Source organism: Nyctereutes procyonoides, unplaced genomic scaffold (assembly GCF_905146905.1).
Source record: "Nyctereutes procyonoides isolate TBG_1078 unplaced genomic scaffold, NYPRO_anot_genome, whole genome shotgun sequence".
NCBI classification, from domain to species: domain Eukaryota; kingdom Metazoa; phylum Chordata; class Mammalia; order Carnivora; family Canidae; genus Nyctereutes; species Nyctereutes procyonoides.
In genome coordinates, this window is record NW_026575132.1 from 11,980,686 (window position 1) to 11,997,128 (window position 16,443).

The following is a 16,443-nucleotide window of genomic DNA, read 5'->3' on the forward strand; positions in this document are numbered from 1 at the left end:
CCAACTGAGATCATGATCTGAGTGGAAGTCAAGAGTGAACCCTCAACAGACTGAGCCAGCCAGGAGTCCCCCAAAACCCTGTTATCTTATAGTCCGTTAACATCCATCAAATATGCCTTTTGTTTCAGTGGAACAGAGATCGTTAGTATAATTCTGCCAGTATAGAAAATGAACCCATCAATTGTTAGTCCATGTTATTCATATGGTATAAAGCATTTTTCTCTTTGACTTTGAAATGAGACCACTTAATTTTACCTGTTAAAATGATAAAATTAAAAAATAAATAAATAAAATGATAAAATTTATGACATTTGTCCATTCATAAGTTAACTTTTGCTGTCACTTAATAAGATTGGTCTCTGAGGCTAGTTGTAGGTACGTATTACTTGTATATAGAAAGCTGATTATTTGTGCCATACATTATATTTGAAAATCAAAGTAGTTTTTGGTGCCTTGAGTTACAACTACAGGGAAATCAAACAGGAACAGAATGAATGAGAAAATGTTCATTGTATTTTTTTTCCTTCAGAAAATTGTCTTACTTTTATTTTTTTGGGTTTTTTAAAGACTTTTTAAAAATTTGTTTCAGAGGTAGAATTTAGTGATTCATCAGTTGCATGTAACGCCCAGTGCTTATTATATCAAGTGCCCTTCTTAATGCCCATCACCCATAAATTATCCCTTCCCCTACCCACCTCCCTTCCAGAAATGTTCAGTTTGTTTCCTAGAGTTCAGTGTCTCTTATGTTCATTGTATTTTTATACTGCAACAAAATCAAAAAAAATTTGTTAAATGACAGAGAAAAATACTTGCCATTCGGAAAGCTAATTTACTTGCTGTACTCTTAAAAATCAGTATGAAAAACAGGCAAAAAGAATGAAAAGGGTTGTTTAATAATGAAATTGAGTCTAAACTGCAGATCAGAACATTTTAGCAGTTAATGATGACCAATCTTGGGTAGCACCCAGCTCATCAGGCACTAAGCACTCTTTTATTAGCTTAATCTTGGTAACAACTTTACAAAGTGAAAATTATTATTATCCTCATTTTACAGATGAAGAAACCAAGGCCAGAGATATTAGTAACTTGTTAAAGAATGTGGACTATATTTTGTTAAGCTATGCAAAATAGTCACTTTGAACTTTGGTTGAAGCCACCCACTTCACCTTTTTTGTTAAGTAAAATTAGAGAAGTCAGTCATATTTCTACCACCAGTTGTATTTTTTTCTTAATTTATTTTATTATACTTAATTGCTTTATGACAGTTGATCCCTCTTGTATCATTACTGTTACATTTTAAAGTCTACTTATGGGGTCAAGTTTGGATTGCCTGTGTTTGAAATCCCTAAAGTTTGAAAAACAAAGTTTTGGTACAAAGGGTCTGGCATAGTTTTGAATATTGATTTAGTGACCCCCATGGCTACTCTTTAAAGCATCTCCCCAAACAAGGGTTCCTTTAGCTTAGGCTGTCCTGTGCATTGCCTAAAAGTTTAGCAAAGTGTAACCTCACACAGGCTGTATAAATATTAAATGACAAAATTGCCATTGTTTTATAAGATTAAAAAATTGTAATTTTCTTTCTCAGGACATCATAAACTGCATAGGTGGATTAAATATACTCTTTCCTCTGTTGGAACAAATCAGCCACTTTGGTGAAGGACAGATTTCTGAAGGAATGAATGAAAGCACAGTTTCTGAATTGATAACTCCTGTAGAAGGAGATTGGGTCGTATTGACCTCCACAAAGGCATCAGGTATCAAGATATAATTAACACAAAATAGTCATTGAAAATTTGGGGATTAATTGAAACACAGATAAAATGTCTTGCCACTGTTAGGAGGAAACTTAACAATTTGTAGCTGAAGCAGCCCATCCCTAATTTTACTAATGTAATTCCAAAAGTTCCTAATATTTTAGTCAAAAAAATTAAGAAGTTGGTTTTATTCTTGCTATTCTTAGTTTGAACTGTTAGTAGAAATATGACAGCATTGCTAAAATTATGGTAGAGAAAATATTTGCATGTGTATGTAAGTATATGATACACAATCGCTGGTTTCTCTGATATTTGCATTGTCCCAGTGACCTTTGGAAGCAGATTGCTCACCCAGATCTTTTGATTATTACAATATGCATTATGGCAGAAAATGTGATAGAAGAGTGATTAGAATAATTATAATTAATGACATGTTCACAATTCCTCAGAGTCAAGATTAGAAAGAAATTTAATTGCAACATTTATCTTGATTGTGAAACACTTTATTCAAAGACATCCTATCAACCAGGACAATCTCATTCACTCCCATGGAGTTGCCACTCTTGGTGCCTTACTTCAGAAGGTGAGCTAGTTTAATATTTGTCGGTGTGGCTAATGATTGTAATTAGCAGTTTGTCTTTAGGGTTTTTCTTCTTACTAAGTAAATATTTTTAAATTACATTATTATGGCTTCAGTTATATTCATGGATGTAACTTTGTTTGACAAGCAGATTTTTAAAACCTACACTGAATCACTTTTTTACAAGAATTACTCACTTAGGTAATAGTGTATAATCTTTTATATATAGGATTTTGTTAGTACTGGTATTTGGGATATTTGATAAATTTAAGACTTTTAGGAATATGACATTAGGAATATATGGTCTAATGTACATTGGAAAATTAAAGTTTAAATTGTTTCTATTTTTGTAACAAAGATTCTCATATTTAGATGTTCTGAGTTAATCACTTGAAATTTGATGTAGCTTAATGATAGTTATTTAAACTAAAATTTACGAAACTCTGTTTGAATTTCAGGTGCCAAGCGCCTTGATGGATGTTAATGTACTGATGGCAGTTCAGTTACTAATTGAACAGGTATCATTAGAAAAAAATATGCAGCTTCTGCAGCAAATGTATCAGTATTTACTTTTTGACTTCCGTATTTGGAACCGTGGAGATTTTCCCTTTCGAATTGGTAAGAGCATTCTGTTGGATAGAATTTTATACTTGTTATAGAAATTTATAACTACCTGTGGGATTTTATTTTAGGTATTCATTTAAGAGTGAACTTTGTATTTTAGGTCATATACAGTATCTTTCCACCATCATCAAAGACAGCAGGAGAGTTTTCCGAAAGAAGTATGGTGTGCAATTTCTCCTAGATACACTTAGGATTTATTATGGGTATGATGTCCTTGCTCCTTCTCAGTGTGATACTGTTTTCTGCCTGCTGCTTGCTTGGAATATCTAGATTATTTATTTCCCAGTAATTGTAATATCCTTTAACTTCAGAAAGACAGGAGACTGTGGAGGTTAAAATGATGAACAGTGGATCCACATATATTGAATTTGAATCTTGTATTTCATAATTGGCTGAAGGCAACTTAACTTTTCTGTGCTTAAATTTTCTTGTCTGTGACAGGAGATATAAACCTGTGATATCCTATGGTTGTTTTGAGAATTAAACTAAATGCATTAATAATATGCAAAACACTTAAAACTGCATCTGACACTTAGTGTTGCTTAAATATAAGCTGTTTAACTATTTATATCTTTGTCATTGAAATTCAAGGTTTTCCTTAAAAAAGAAAACAAAGATACCATGAATTCTAATAATTACATGGAAACATCTTTATTTAAACTATGAATTCTTTCGTGTAAAATACTAAAATGTAAACATTTTACATTTCAATTCTTGCACTTTTACTTTCTCTTTCAGGACTGATTGTAAATATAGTGAGCTGTCTTTAGATGACGTTCGAACAATAAGGACTTCTTTGTATGGACTAATTAAGTATTTTCTGTGCAAAGGTGGAACTCATGAAGAGATACAGAGTATTATGGGTTATATAGCTGCTATCAATGAAGAAGAACAGGTATTATGCCCAAGAAAAGTCTTCTTAAAAAAAAAGTCTTCTTTTCTTTTTCACACTATATCATCTTCCTTGAAAATTCCATATATATTAAACATTTTAAAAGTAAAATGTTTATCATATGAAAAACAGTATTATGCAGTTAAAGAAGTAAATTTTTATCTCTTAACTGAAAATTTAACTAAAGAGGTGGTAATGTAATCAAATATTTTAATTAGCTAGAAAGTAGTATATCTGGAAATAGTTGTTGTGGTAGTTCTGAATCTTATTTTCATAGGCCACATGATGTATAGTTACCTGTCATTCAAGATACTGGGCAGATTTCTAACGTGTTTTAACATAGGTTTATAAAAATTTTGTATGAAGAGTAAATTATAAATATATTTATATATTCAGATACTTTTACATTCTTACTTATTTGTATCTCAGAGCTACTCTTTAAAACAGTGGTTCTCAATGTATGGTTCCTGACCAGATTTACCTGGGAGCTTTTTAGAAATGCACACATACTGAACTAAGCCTTCCAGGTGATTATGACACATGGTAAACTTTGAGAACCACTGATATAAAATATACAGACCAGGAATTAATCTTCGCATTTGCACATTTGGAAGTACATATTCAGAGAGATTAGATGACTTAAAAAGTCATACAGCTAGCAAACCTGGGAATAGAACTCAGGTATATTTACTGCTATTTCTGTGCTCTTTCTGTATACCACTCTCAACACCAAACCTTAGTAGCCTTAATTTATGTTGACTCAAATATTTTGTGTTCTATGATGAAGTATTCATTGTGTAATCAGATATTACATGACTTCATAATTGATATTATATAGATGAGTTAAATTAGGCTATTTCCCCATAAGATTAGACTCCAGAAGCTTCTTTTTATTTAGTCAGTAGCCATCTTATTTCATGATAGCTGTATTGTCACCCACTGTGATTAATTGCCAATATTTTCTTGGTCAATTCAGTCAAAGAGGTATTTATTGAAAGCTCATTTTTTTTTTAATAAATTAATTTTTATTGGTGTTCAATTTACCAACATACAGAATAACACCCAGTGCTCATCCCGTCAAGTGTCCCCCTCCGTGCCCGCCACCCATTCACCCCCACCCCCCGCCCTCCTCCCCTTCCACCACCCCTAGTTCATTTCCCAGAGTTAGAAGTCTTTATGTTCTGTGTCCCTTTCTGATATCTCCCACACATTTCTTCTCCCTTCCCTTATATTCCCCTTCACTATTATTCATATTCCCCAAATGAGTGAGAACATACACTGTTTGTCCTTCTCCGATTGACTTACTTCACTCAGCATAATACCCTCCAGTTCCATCCACGCTGAAGCAAATGGTGGGTATTTGTCGTTTCTAATGGCTGAGTAATATTCCATTGTATACATAAACCACATCTTCTTTATCCATTCATCTTGAAAGCTCATTATACACACAGAGTAACATTAAATATTATGGGTATATTAAAATGAGTAAGTTAACATTCTTTTAGCCTAATAGAGGGAAGAGTGAATAAGAGAAGTTTATAAATAGTTATGGAACAAACAATAAAAGAATATGATAGTAACTATAAGAGTAATACAAAGTCCTATGAGGTTTTCAAAGGAGAGTATTACATGTTGAGACCAGGAAAGGCTTTATGGAAGACATAGCTTTTTTTTTTTTTTTTTTTTTTAAGACATAGCTTTTAATGTAGCTGAGGCATAATAAGGCTCAGCAAGTGAACATGCACATTAAGAGGATGTACAAAAGGAAATAAGCCAAAAACATAATGGAGGTAAAAGTCAGGGCTATTTCATAAGACATCAGACAGTTCAGTTAAGCTAAAACATTAGGGTATATGGGACTTAGTTTAAATAACTGTCGCTCAGATTTTATTTTTACTTCCATATATGAATGTGGTTGTTTTGTGTTGCTTAATTTTAAAAGCTCTTCGGAATTTTGGATATGCTCTTCAGTCTCCTACGTACCAGCCCAACTAGAGGTCAGCTTTTCTTACTGCTGTTTGAACCAGGAAATGCTGACATACTTTATGCCTTGCTCTTAAATCAGAAGTACTCTGACAGACTAAGAGAAATTGTTTTTAAGGTACACACATTTCTTAAGCATCTTTATATTTGGGGACATTTGTGAGTATATGAATTTACTTATAAATATCTATTTTATAAATGTAAATTCTTTTTTTCATATCTATCTAATTTTAAATTGTTGTAGGGGTACCTGAGTGACTCTGAGTTAAGCGTCTGACTCTTGATCTTGGCTCAGGTCTCAATCTCAGGGTTGTGAATTCAAGCCCAGCGTTGAGCTCTATGCTAAGATGTGGAACCTGCATTAAAAATAAATTAATTAGGGGCAGCCCCAGGGGCTCAGTGGTTTAGCGCCGCCTGCAGCCCAGGGCGTGATCCTGGAAACCCGGGATCAAGTCCCATGTCAGGCTCCCTGCATGGAGCCTGCTTCTCCCTCTGCCTGTGTCTCTGCCTCTCTCTCTCTGTCTCTATGAATAAATAAATACAATCTTAAAAAAATTAATTAATCAATTCTTCAGTTTGTTTTGATATATATTTTTCATATCTTGAATTTTTAAAAACTAATTATATTGTAATCTGATCAGTTATTTCAGTGGAAAATCCACTTTGTTGTATCATCCTCAATAAAACCTCTCCCTTTTTTGCCTTTTAACGGTTTCTTTATAATTGATACACATGTTACAATAGTTTCAAGTGTATAACATCATGTTTCTAAAAGTTTATGTATTATGCTATGCTCCTCACAAGTGTAGCTACCATCTGTCACTTGTTATTACAATACCATTGACTATATTTCCTATGTTCTACCTTTTATTCCTGTGACTTACTCATTTCATAACTGGAAGCCTGTACCTTCCACTCCATTTCACTCCTTGTCTCATCTCTCTTCTGACTTACCATGGGTCTTTGTTTCAGATCAGACATTTTAGCAGTTAATAATAACAACTAACCTCATGTGGCACCCACTATTCATCAGCCAGTAAACATTCTTCAGATGTTAGCTAACTTAGTCCTTGCAAAAACTTGGTGAAGTGTACATTGTTATTCCCATTTTACAAGTAAAGAAACTGAGGTCAGAGAGGTTAGTAACTTGTCAAAGGATATTGAATATATTTTGTTAAGCTATCCAAAGCAGTCACTTGGAGCTTTTGGTGAAGCCACCTACCTCACATTTTTTGTTTTTTGTTTTTTGTTTTTTTTAAAAAAGAGAAGTGAGTCATATTTTTACTTACCGTAATTTATTCTGTTCGTTCAGCCTGATCGCCTATGACATTTGTTTCTTCTTATATCATTAGTGTTACATTTTATAATACAAGTCTATTTATGGGGTCAAGTTTGGATTGCCTGTGCTTGGAATCCCTAGACTTTGGAAAACAAAGGTGCAATAAAAATAATCTGGCAAAGTCTCTCATGAGTATCACTTATGGGGCCCCCTTGGCTGCTCTTTAAAGTATGTGCCCAATCACTCCTTTACAGAGATTAAATGTTAATTCTCCAGAAATGGCCTTATATGGATTGTTCATGATATTATTCTGCCAAAATTATCCTTTCCATAGAGTTTCACATGTCACTTTTAAAACACTGATCACACTTCAGAAAAGCATGGGATTACTAACTCGTTCTCCCATTTGAACATATAGATGTGTTGCTTCACAAAATGTTTCCTTGTTCTTAAAAATTATTTTGATAACTGTTACATAAATATTACAGAAATTACTAAATTGATCTAGAAGTATCTTTTTTCTCTTTTAAAATAATATACTTTTGTTTTTCATGAAGGCTGTTAAGGTTTATTTTTATCTAAGCCTTAGCCATTAAAAAGGAAATTTTAAATTCTTTGATCTGCCAAGAAATATATGTAAACAACAGTTTTAAATATATATATATTTTTAAAGATTTTATTTATTTATTCATGAGAGAGAGAGAGAGAGACAGAGACACACAGGCAGAGGGAGAAGCAGGCTCCACACAGGGAGCCTGATGTAGGACTCGATCCTGGGACTCTAGGATCACAACCTGGGCCGAAGGTAGGCACTAAACCGCTGAGCCACCCAGGGATCCCTAAATATTTTATTTATTTATTTATTTATTTATTTATTTATTTATTTATTTATTTATTTATTTATTTATTTATTTTATTTAAATGCAAATTTTAATTTTATTTTAGTTCAGTTTCTTAAATCCATTTTTTATTTTTATTTATTTTTTATTTTTTTTAAAATTTTTATTTATTTATGATAGTCACACACAGAGAGAGAGAGAGAGAGGGGTGGAGACACAGGCTGAGGGAGAAGCAGGCTCCATGCACCGGGAGCCCAGTGTGGGATTCGATCCCGGGTCTCCAGGATCGCGCCCTGGGCCAAAGGCAGGCGCTAAACCGCTGCGCCACCCAGGGATCCCTTAAATCCATTTTTTAAATGAGAGTATGTTATATGAAGTATTCCTCCCTGTTACTTCTGGGTTTGTTGAACTTAAGTAATAAAATGATGCTCCAAAATAATGCTAGTATGATAATATTATATTCAGTATTAACTTAAGTGACAGACTGTTCTCAGTTCTCTGTATTGAGAAGAATATATTACTGTTGTGACCAGGTTATGGAACAAATGTTGAAATGCACAAATGTTTATGAACGAAGTAAGCAACGTATTCGGCTCCGAGAAGTTGGCTATTCAGGATTGGGACTTCTTCTTAATGAAGCATCTGTTAATACCTCTCTCATTAAGAGCCTCACCAATCAAATTATAAATACAGGTATGACTAAGGCTAATAATACTGATATAATTAAGGAATGTTCTTTGTAGTAGCATAATTCTATTTGATGGTTCTCAGTTTTTTTTCTAAAGTGTTTTTTTCCCTTCCTTCCTCAGGTTACTTTTTAATGACCTATTATTTGATTCAGCAGGGCTTTTCTTGGGTACTATTTTTTATTTACCTTTTTGTTTTTTTCTCTCCCAGGCATACATAGTGCCTTACTTGCTAGGCCTTCAGTAATTGTTTATTGATTGATTAGTAAATAATTGAATCCTCTATAATAAGAAAAGGATGCTAGTGAAAATACATATAAAACATTCTGTCTTTTTGTTAAGGGAGCTTAAATCCTTAATTTTAGATATTCTTTCAGATATCCTTTTGTTTCTCATTTTTTTAAATAACATTTTTTTTAGTATGTACTACAAAATGTAGTGTTTATGTCAGATGCTAGGGGTTCAAAAGGTATAGGTTTCTTTGTCTTGAATAGTTTATCTTATTGATAAGCACACAAGATATAAGGCATGTACATAAAAAAGAATAATGTAAGAAACAGTATGACAATCAGAAAAAAAACCTGTTGTTTATGACTTAGGAGAATGCCAAATATTCTAAATCCATTTTCTTTGTAAAATTTAAACATATCTGTAATTCTTATTTGTTAAAGATTTCTTTATTTTAGAGAGCATGAGTTCAGGAGAGGGGAGGGGCAGAGGAAAGGGAGAGAGATAATCCTCAAGCAGACTCCCTGCTGAGCATGGAGCCCAACATAAGGGCTTGATCCCAGGATTCCAAGATAATGACCTGAGCTAAAATCAAGAGTTGGCTGGTTAACCAGCTGAGCCAACCAGGCACCCCTCTACAGTCTTTATTTTACCTTTTTAAAAAAATTTTATTTATTTATTCATGAGAGACAGAAGGAGCTTTGCAAGGAGCCTGAGTGGCACTCGATCCCAGGATCAGGACCTGAGCCAAAGGTAGACACTTAACCAACTAAGCCACTCAGGTGCCTCTAATAGTCTTTATTTTAAATGAGATAGTCATTTCAGTATAACTATTACCCACAGTTTATTCTTTGAGAAAGAACTTGAAAAAGAAGAAAATAGCTGAAAGCATCATAGGTCTTGATTTCAAATTATACTACAAAGTTATAGAATCAAAACAGTATGGTACTAGCATAAAAACACGCATAGACCAGTGGATTAGAATTGAAAACCCAGAAATAAAACCAGGTATATCTGGTTAACTGATACTTGCCAAGGGATCCAAGAATACTCAGTGGGAGAAAAATAGTCTATTCAATGAGTGGCATTGGGAAAACTGGGTATGTATGTATGTATGTATTTATTTATTTATTTAAAGATTTTATTTATTTATTCATAGAGACAGAGAGAGAGAGAGCAGAGACACAGGCAGAGGGAGAAGCAGGCACCATACAGAGAGCCCGATGTGGGACTCAATCCAGGGTCCCCAGTATCACGCCCTGGGCTGCAGGCGGCGCTAAACCTCTGCGCCACTGGGGCCGCCGAAAACTGGGTATTTATATGCAAAAGAATAAAAATGAAGCCCTATCTTATACCATTTACAAAAATTTACTTAAAATGGGTTAAAGATTTCAGTGTAAGCCCTGAATCATGTAACTCCTAGAAGAAAATATAAGGAAAAGTCCTTGACATTTGTCTTGGCAATGACACCAAAAGCACAAGCAACAAAAGCAAAAACAAACAAGTGGGACTGTATCAAACTAAAAGGCTTCTGCGCAGTGAGAAAACCCATCAACAGAAAGAAAAGGCAGTCTACAGGGTGGGAGAAAGTAACTCATGAAAAATATTTGTAAATGACATATCTAATAAAGAGTTAGTATCCAAAATCTGTAAAGAACTTATTAAACTCAACATCCAAAAAACAAATAATCCAGTTAAGAAATGGGCAGAAGACACGAATAGACATTTTTCTGAAGAAGACATCCAGATGGCTAGCAGACACATGAATAGGTGCTCAACGTTACTAATAATCAGGGAAATACAAATCAAAACCGTGATGAGATACCATCTCACACCAGTCAGAATGACTAAAATTAACAACACAGGAAACAACAGGTGTTGGCTAGGATGCTAAGAAATGGGAACCCTCTTCCACTGTTGGTAGGAATGCAAACTCGTGTAGTCACTTTGGAGAAAATTATGGCAGTCCCTCAAAAAGCTAAAAATAGAACTACCGTATGATCTAACAATTGTGCTACTAGGTATTTCCCCAAGGAATACAGAAATACACATTTAGAAGAGTACATGTTCCCCAGTGTTTATAGCACCATTATCAATAATAGACACTACAGAAAGAGCCCAAATGCCTATGGACTGATGAATGGATAAAGAAGATGTGGCACGCGCGCGCGTGTGTGTGTGTGTATGTATATTCAACATCAAAAATACTATTCAACCATCAAAAATGAAATTTTGCCATTTGCAGTGACATGGTTGGAGCTAGAGTATATTATGCTAAGCAAAACAAGTCAGAAAGATAAATGCCATATGATTTCACTCATGTGGAATTTAAGAAACAGATCAGATGAACATTTGGGAGGGGGAAAGAAGAGGCAAGGGAGGGAAAGAAATCCTGAGAGACTCTTGGCTATAGAGAACAAACTGAGGGTTGATGGAGGGAAGTGGATTGGGGGGGTAAGATAGATAGATGGGTGATGGGTATTAAGGAGGGCACTTGTAATGATGAGCACTAGGTATTACATGTAGATGATGAACCACTGAACTCTACTCCTGAAACCAGTATTGAACTGTATGTCAACTAACTAGAATTAAGGAAAAAAAAAAAGCAAAGAACATGAATAGACTTTTTTGCAAAGAAGACATACAAATAGCCTGTAGGTATATGACAAGGTACTCTACATCTCTAAGTATAAGGGAAATGTAAATCAAAACTAGAAGGAGAAAGCACGTCACATCTGTTGAGATGGCTGTTATCAAAAAGACAAAGGATAACAAGTGCTGCTAAAGATACAGAGAAAGGGAAACCCTTGTGCAGTGTTGCTGGGAATGCAAATTAGTGCAGCTACTGTGGAGGTTCCTCCAAGAATTAAAAATAGAGTGTGTGTGTGTATGTGTGTATAACTTTATATGTGTACATATATATAATAATATATGTGTATATATATATAATATCTAGCCATTGTAATAGAACAACAGCAGGGCATTATTATGCTAAGTGAAATAAGTCAGAGAAGAACACATACGGTATGGTCTCACTCCTACATGAAATTAAAAAAACCGAACTTCTAGAGACAGAGAGTAGATTGGAAGTTGCTGGGGCTGGGGGTGGGGCAAATGAGTGAAGGTGGTCAAATGGTACAAGCTTCCAGTTATAAGATGAATAAATTCTGGGGATCTAATGTGCAACATGGTGACTATAATTAACAATGTTATATACTTGAAAGTTACTAAAAGAGCAGATCTTAAAAGTTTTCACTTTAATGGAAAATGGTAACTATTTGAGGTGATGGATGTTAACTAACCTTATTGGGTATTTTCAGTATATACATAAGTCATATCCTCCTGTTGTATGGCTTAAATTTATACACTGTTTTATGGCAATTATATCTCAACAAAGCTAGAAAAAAATAAAGGATATCTCTTGTTGACAGCAAGAAAAATAAAAATGAAACATTATCTATCACAGTTCTTTCTTTGGTTATCTCTGGAATTTTATTTTATCTTTGTTTTTCCCCACCATAGATCCTGCTATTAATTTCAAAGATCTGTTGTCTGTGGTATATATATCGCATAGAACACATATAAATGTCAGGGTGGTTGTCTGCAGAAAGGTTAGTAAACTTTTAAGATATACCTAAAAATAAGAGTATTGTTAATACTGTGAATAACTTTTATATTGAGTATTTTACACCAGATATAAGTTTTAATTTCTGTTATTTTATAAATGACATGATTTTATAAATAAGTACTTTCCTTTTTGGGGGTGAATTAAATGAAGTCACAAAATCAGCATAAAAATGTGTTCTTAGCTTTGCATGGTCTCCTGGAAATGGGCCCTTTCCACAGTAAAAAATTTATTAGAAGAATAAGGTGTCAACAATTGTGACCATTTCTAATTCATATACCATTATTGTAGAATTTCTGAATCATTGGATCTTTGTGGAAAAGCAACAGTGACTTGCCTTCAGTGCATCCCTTTAAGATTTTTAAAAAATTTACTTATTTGAGGGATGCCTGGGTGGCTCAGTGGTTGAATGTCTGCCTTCGGCTCAGGTTGTGATCCCAGAGTCCTGGGATTGAGTCCCACATCAGGCTCCCCATAGGGAGCCTGCTTCTGCCTCTGCCTATGTCTCTGCTTTTCTCTCTGTCTCTCTCATGAATGAATAAATAAAATCTTTTTAAAAAATAAATTTGAGAGATTGAAAGTGAGAGAGATCACAAAGAGAGAGGGGAAACAGATTCCCCACCTTTGCAGGGAGCCTTATGTAGGTTTTAATCCCAGGACCCCAGGATCATAACCTGAGCCAAAAGCAGTTGCTTAACTGAGTCACCCAGGCACCCCCAGGCATCCCTTTAACTAAGTAAAAAAATAGTTATCCTGTGAGCTTCTTCCTGATTATAACCCTCTCCTCTACTAGCAATCACTGACCTACTGTTTAATTTGCTTCCTTGGTTTTCTTTTTAATTTTACTCCCTAATGATGTTATTGTATTTTTCCATTAGTAAGTCTGGATATATATCTTTCTCTTTAGCAGCTATGTATAGTTTTTATTCTGTGGCTGTTGTATAAAGTATTACCTGGTTCCCTATTCATGGACATTTAGGTTGTTTCCTGTTTTTCTATGTTAAACTTCTGCTAAGAACACCTTTTTACATATATTTTTCCCTTTTTTTGGTAATTCATCTGTAGGTTATAGTCCATGAAATGGAATTGCTGTGTCAGAGTGTATTCATATTTCACATTTTGATGGATTTTGCTGTATTGTCCTTGAAGCTAGTCATATGGATTGATCCTTTCCTTTCCATTTGAAAAGAGCTTTCAGTGCAGCCTAGTTTTATCCATTATATGTTTGTAAAGTAGACATAAAATAAGTCTTATTTTATAGAAATTTTAAAATCATGAAATAAAAATTTTTTTGCTTAGAAAAAATTGATATTCTGCTTCAGTAGCGTAATAGTAGCTTACCAATAGCATTAATAAGGAAAGGAACATCGTGTCATTGTGACTCATTGCAACTCATTGCAACTCATTGCAGAACTTGTTTTAATCCAAAAATTGGAATCAGTTGGGTAGTAGTAGAGATCATATACACTGACATGTCAGTGTCTGTTCTTTAATTTCAGTTTCTTTTTCCAGCTAAATAGCAGCATCCATCTTATTGGAATTAGTGTTTGTACAATATAGAGTTAATGGGGAAAAAATGTTTTTGCACAAGCAACCATTAACTTTCCCTGGAAAAGGAAATAAGATGGGGAAACATTCTTGGGATATCTAGAGTCTATTAAAGTGTTTGTGTGTCCTATTTACTCCCTTAACCCTAGGGCCAGAATGAGACCTGGTACATAGTATATATTCAGTATTTGCTAAACAAATGTAGTAGGCTCATGGAAAGTATTTAGTTGAGAGGAGATAACTATATTACATTTTATATATATATCTATATATCTTCATTCTCTTTGACCAGATTAAATTAATAACATGAGTGTTGTTGATATGTAGAGGATCATTTTTTTCCTTTTTTTTCTTTCAGCAAATATTTAAGTACTCTGTAAAATGAGTAATATGCAGATTACTTAAAAACACAATGTATACCCTCCAGATAGTTTGTAATCCAGTTAAGAACATGATTTTTTGAAAGTATATCTTCCCTCAGTTTCTCATTAAATTACACTGCCATTAAAATAACTGAAAAGAAACTCTTTTTGATGTGAAGTACTGCATATTTTGACGAATTTTGTATTCTTAATCTCTTTGTAGATTTTACAGATTTTGCAGTCCCAACCAGATGCAGCACATCAAATATCCCAACAAGTGGGTTGGCAAGACACTTTAGTTAAACTTTTTTTAAAAATGAATTTTGAAAATGGGAATACTCTTCATAAGCACAGTAGGGCTGTTTCAATGAAAGACAATGATAAAAATATATCAGCTGAAGATACCAGGAGGAACTTTGATGAAAAGACTGATGAAGAAAAAATCAACTCTTTTGCCTCAGCTAATGTGCCTTCAGATCAATGGAGTTTAGAGGATAGACACTCTCTAGACTCAAACACACCATTATTTCAAGAAGATAGTTCTCTGGGAGAATTATCTTTCAAATCAGAGAATCAAGAAGAATTCTGGAATAATAACCTTTCACATTTGAGTTTAGATCTCAGTGGAATAGATTCATGTGAACTGAGTGACAGTGGAAGTCACATGCCAGACAGCCTGCCTAGCACGCCATCCCCAATAGAATCTACTAAGTCATTTTCTGTGCAGTCTGACAAAGAGAGCAGCATCATAAGTGATACAGGGTTTGGTGATGACTTCTCTTTACTTGAAAGCCAAGAGGTAAAATTACTTATTTATCCAAATGCTGTTTTTTTTTTCTTCGCATGTCTGTTTTACACTTGTAATCCTTAGAAATGTGTAATTGTTAAAAATTTCGTATTATATTCATGTTATAAGTCTTATGATCTAAGATTTTGGAAGCCTAGAATCATTAAATTGTGTCTTGAGAACAAAGCCAGTGTCTTACTCATCTTCATATCTCTAGGGCCTACTCAGCAAAGTTCCTGGTTCATCAAGACACTTTAAAAATGTGTTAAGTGATTATAGTCAGTATATGTGATGGTTCTTTTTATGTGCTTTTAACACCACCTCCTTTCAATGATTTAATATTAGTTTTATCTTTTTTATAGAGATGTGAGGAGGAGCTTCTTCAATTACTGACAAATATTTTGAACTATGTAATGTGTAAGGGACTAGAAAAGTCTGATGATGATACTTGGATTGAACGGGGACAAGTGTTTTCAGCACTAACTAAACCAGGAATATCCAGTGAACTACTTAGACCATCAGATGAAATAAAATTAACGTAAGCATTCAGTTGGTGATTTACCCTTTCCTTTTGTTTGTTTTTTTTTTTATTGACCCTTTCCTTTTGAAGTATAGAAGTCTAAAGTGTTATTTATTGAACATTTATTCATGATTTAGTAGGTATAGTGAGGGAAAAGGAGAAACTTTGTGCTCAGCCCCCTTTTTTCCTCTGTTGCCATTTTAGTGAAATCTAAAGAGAAATCCAAAAGTAGGAGGAGGTTTAAATTTTTAGTTTGGATTTTAGTGATTTTATATTCCTTGTTGTTTAAATTACTTTTGTAATAAGTTAGGCATCATGTTCTACAGTCTTGTCCAAATTAGTTTCTATGTGAGGGAAGCAAGTAGTATTTTCATAAAAATTGCTTCACTAAAACATTTAGAGTTCTCTGCAGGGCTAGACCTTCTAAAAGACATAATAAGGCCTTTTTTTCTTACCTCAATTTCCAGCTTTAAAGAAACTTAAGTATTCATAGAGAATGAAATTTGAATTATTTTAACAGCTTTTTTATAGTTAAATAAAACATAATTTTTACTTTCCTTTTGTATTACATTTATTAAAGATATATACTTCAGATATTAAAAGGTGCTTCATTGTTATTAAATGTCCTCTGATCCCTGCCAGTAAGTGTGTATCTTTGCAGATTACAGGCATATTAATGAATAACTAGGGTTTTTTTTTTTCATGTTTTACTATTTTTCTAAACTTAAAATGGTTT

At 33.8% G+C, this 16,443-nt stretch overlaps 1 protein-coding gene across 3 annotated transcripts in view; it reads left to right on the forward strand.

Annotated features, from left to right (window-relative positions):
- The window catches only part of NBEAL1 (neurobeachin like 1), a 174,155-nt gene that overhangs the window by 78,227 nt on the left and 79,485 nt on the right, over positions 1-16,443 (forward strand). For all 3 annotated transcript variants that reach the window (XM_055345172.1, XM_055345173.1, XM_055345170.1), the window contains 10 exons: positions 1,586-1,754; positions 2,204-2,337; positions 2,793-2,952; positions 3,059-3,161; positions 3,697-3,853; positions 5,793-5,951; positions 8,485-8,644; positions 12,388-12,476; positions 14,624-15,199; positions 15,550-15,725. In XM_055345172.1, coding sequence (XP_055201147.1) covers positions 1,586-1,754; positions 2,204-2,337; positions 2,793-2,952; positions 3,059-3,161; positions 3,697-3,853; positions 5,793-5,951; positions 8,485-8,644; positions 12,388-12,476; positions 14,624-15,199; positions 15,550-15,725 — 1,883 coding nt within the window. The remainder of the gene's footprint in view (positions 1-1,585; positions 1,755-2,203; positions 2,338-2,792; positions 2,953-3,058; positions 3,162-3,696; positions 3,854-5,792; positions 5,952-8,484; positions 8,645-12,387; positions 12,477-14,623; positions 15,200-15,549; positions 15,726-16,443) is intronic.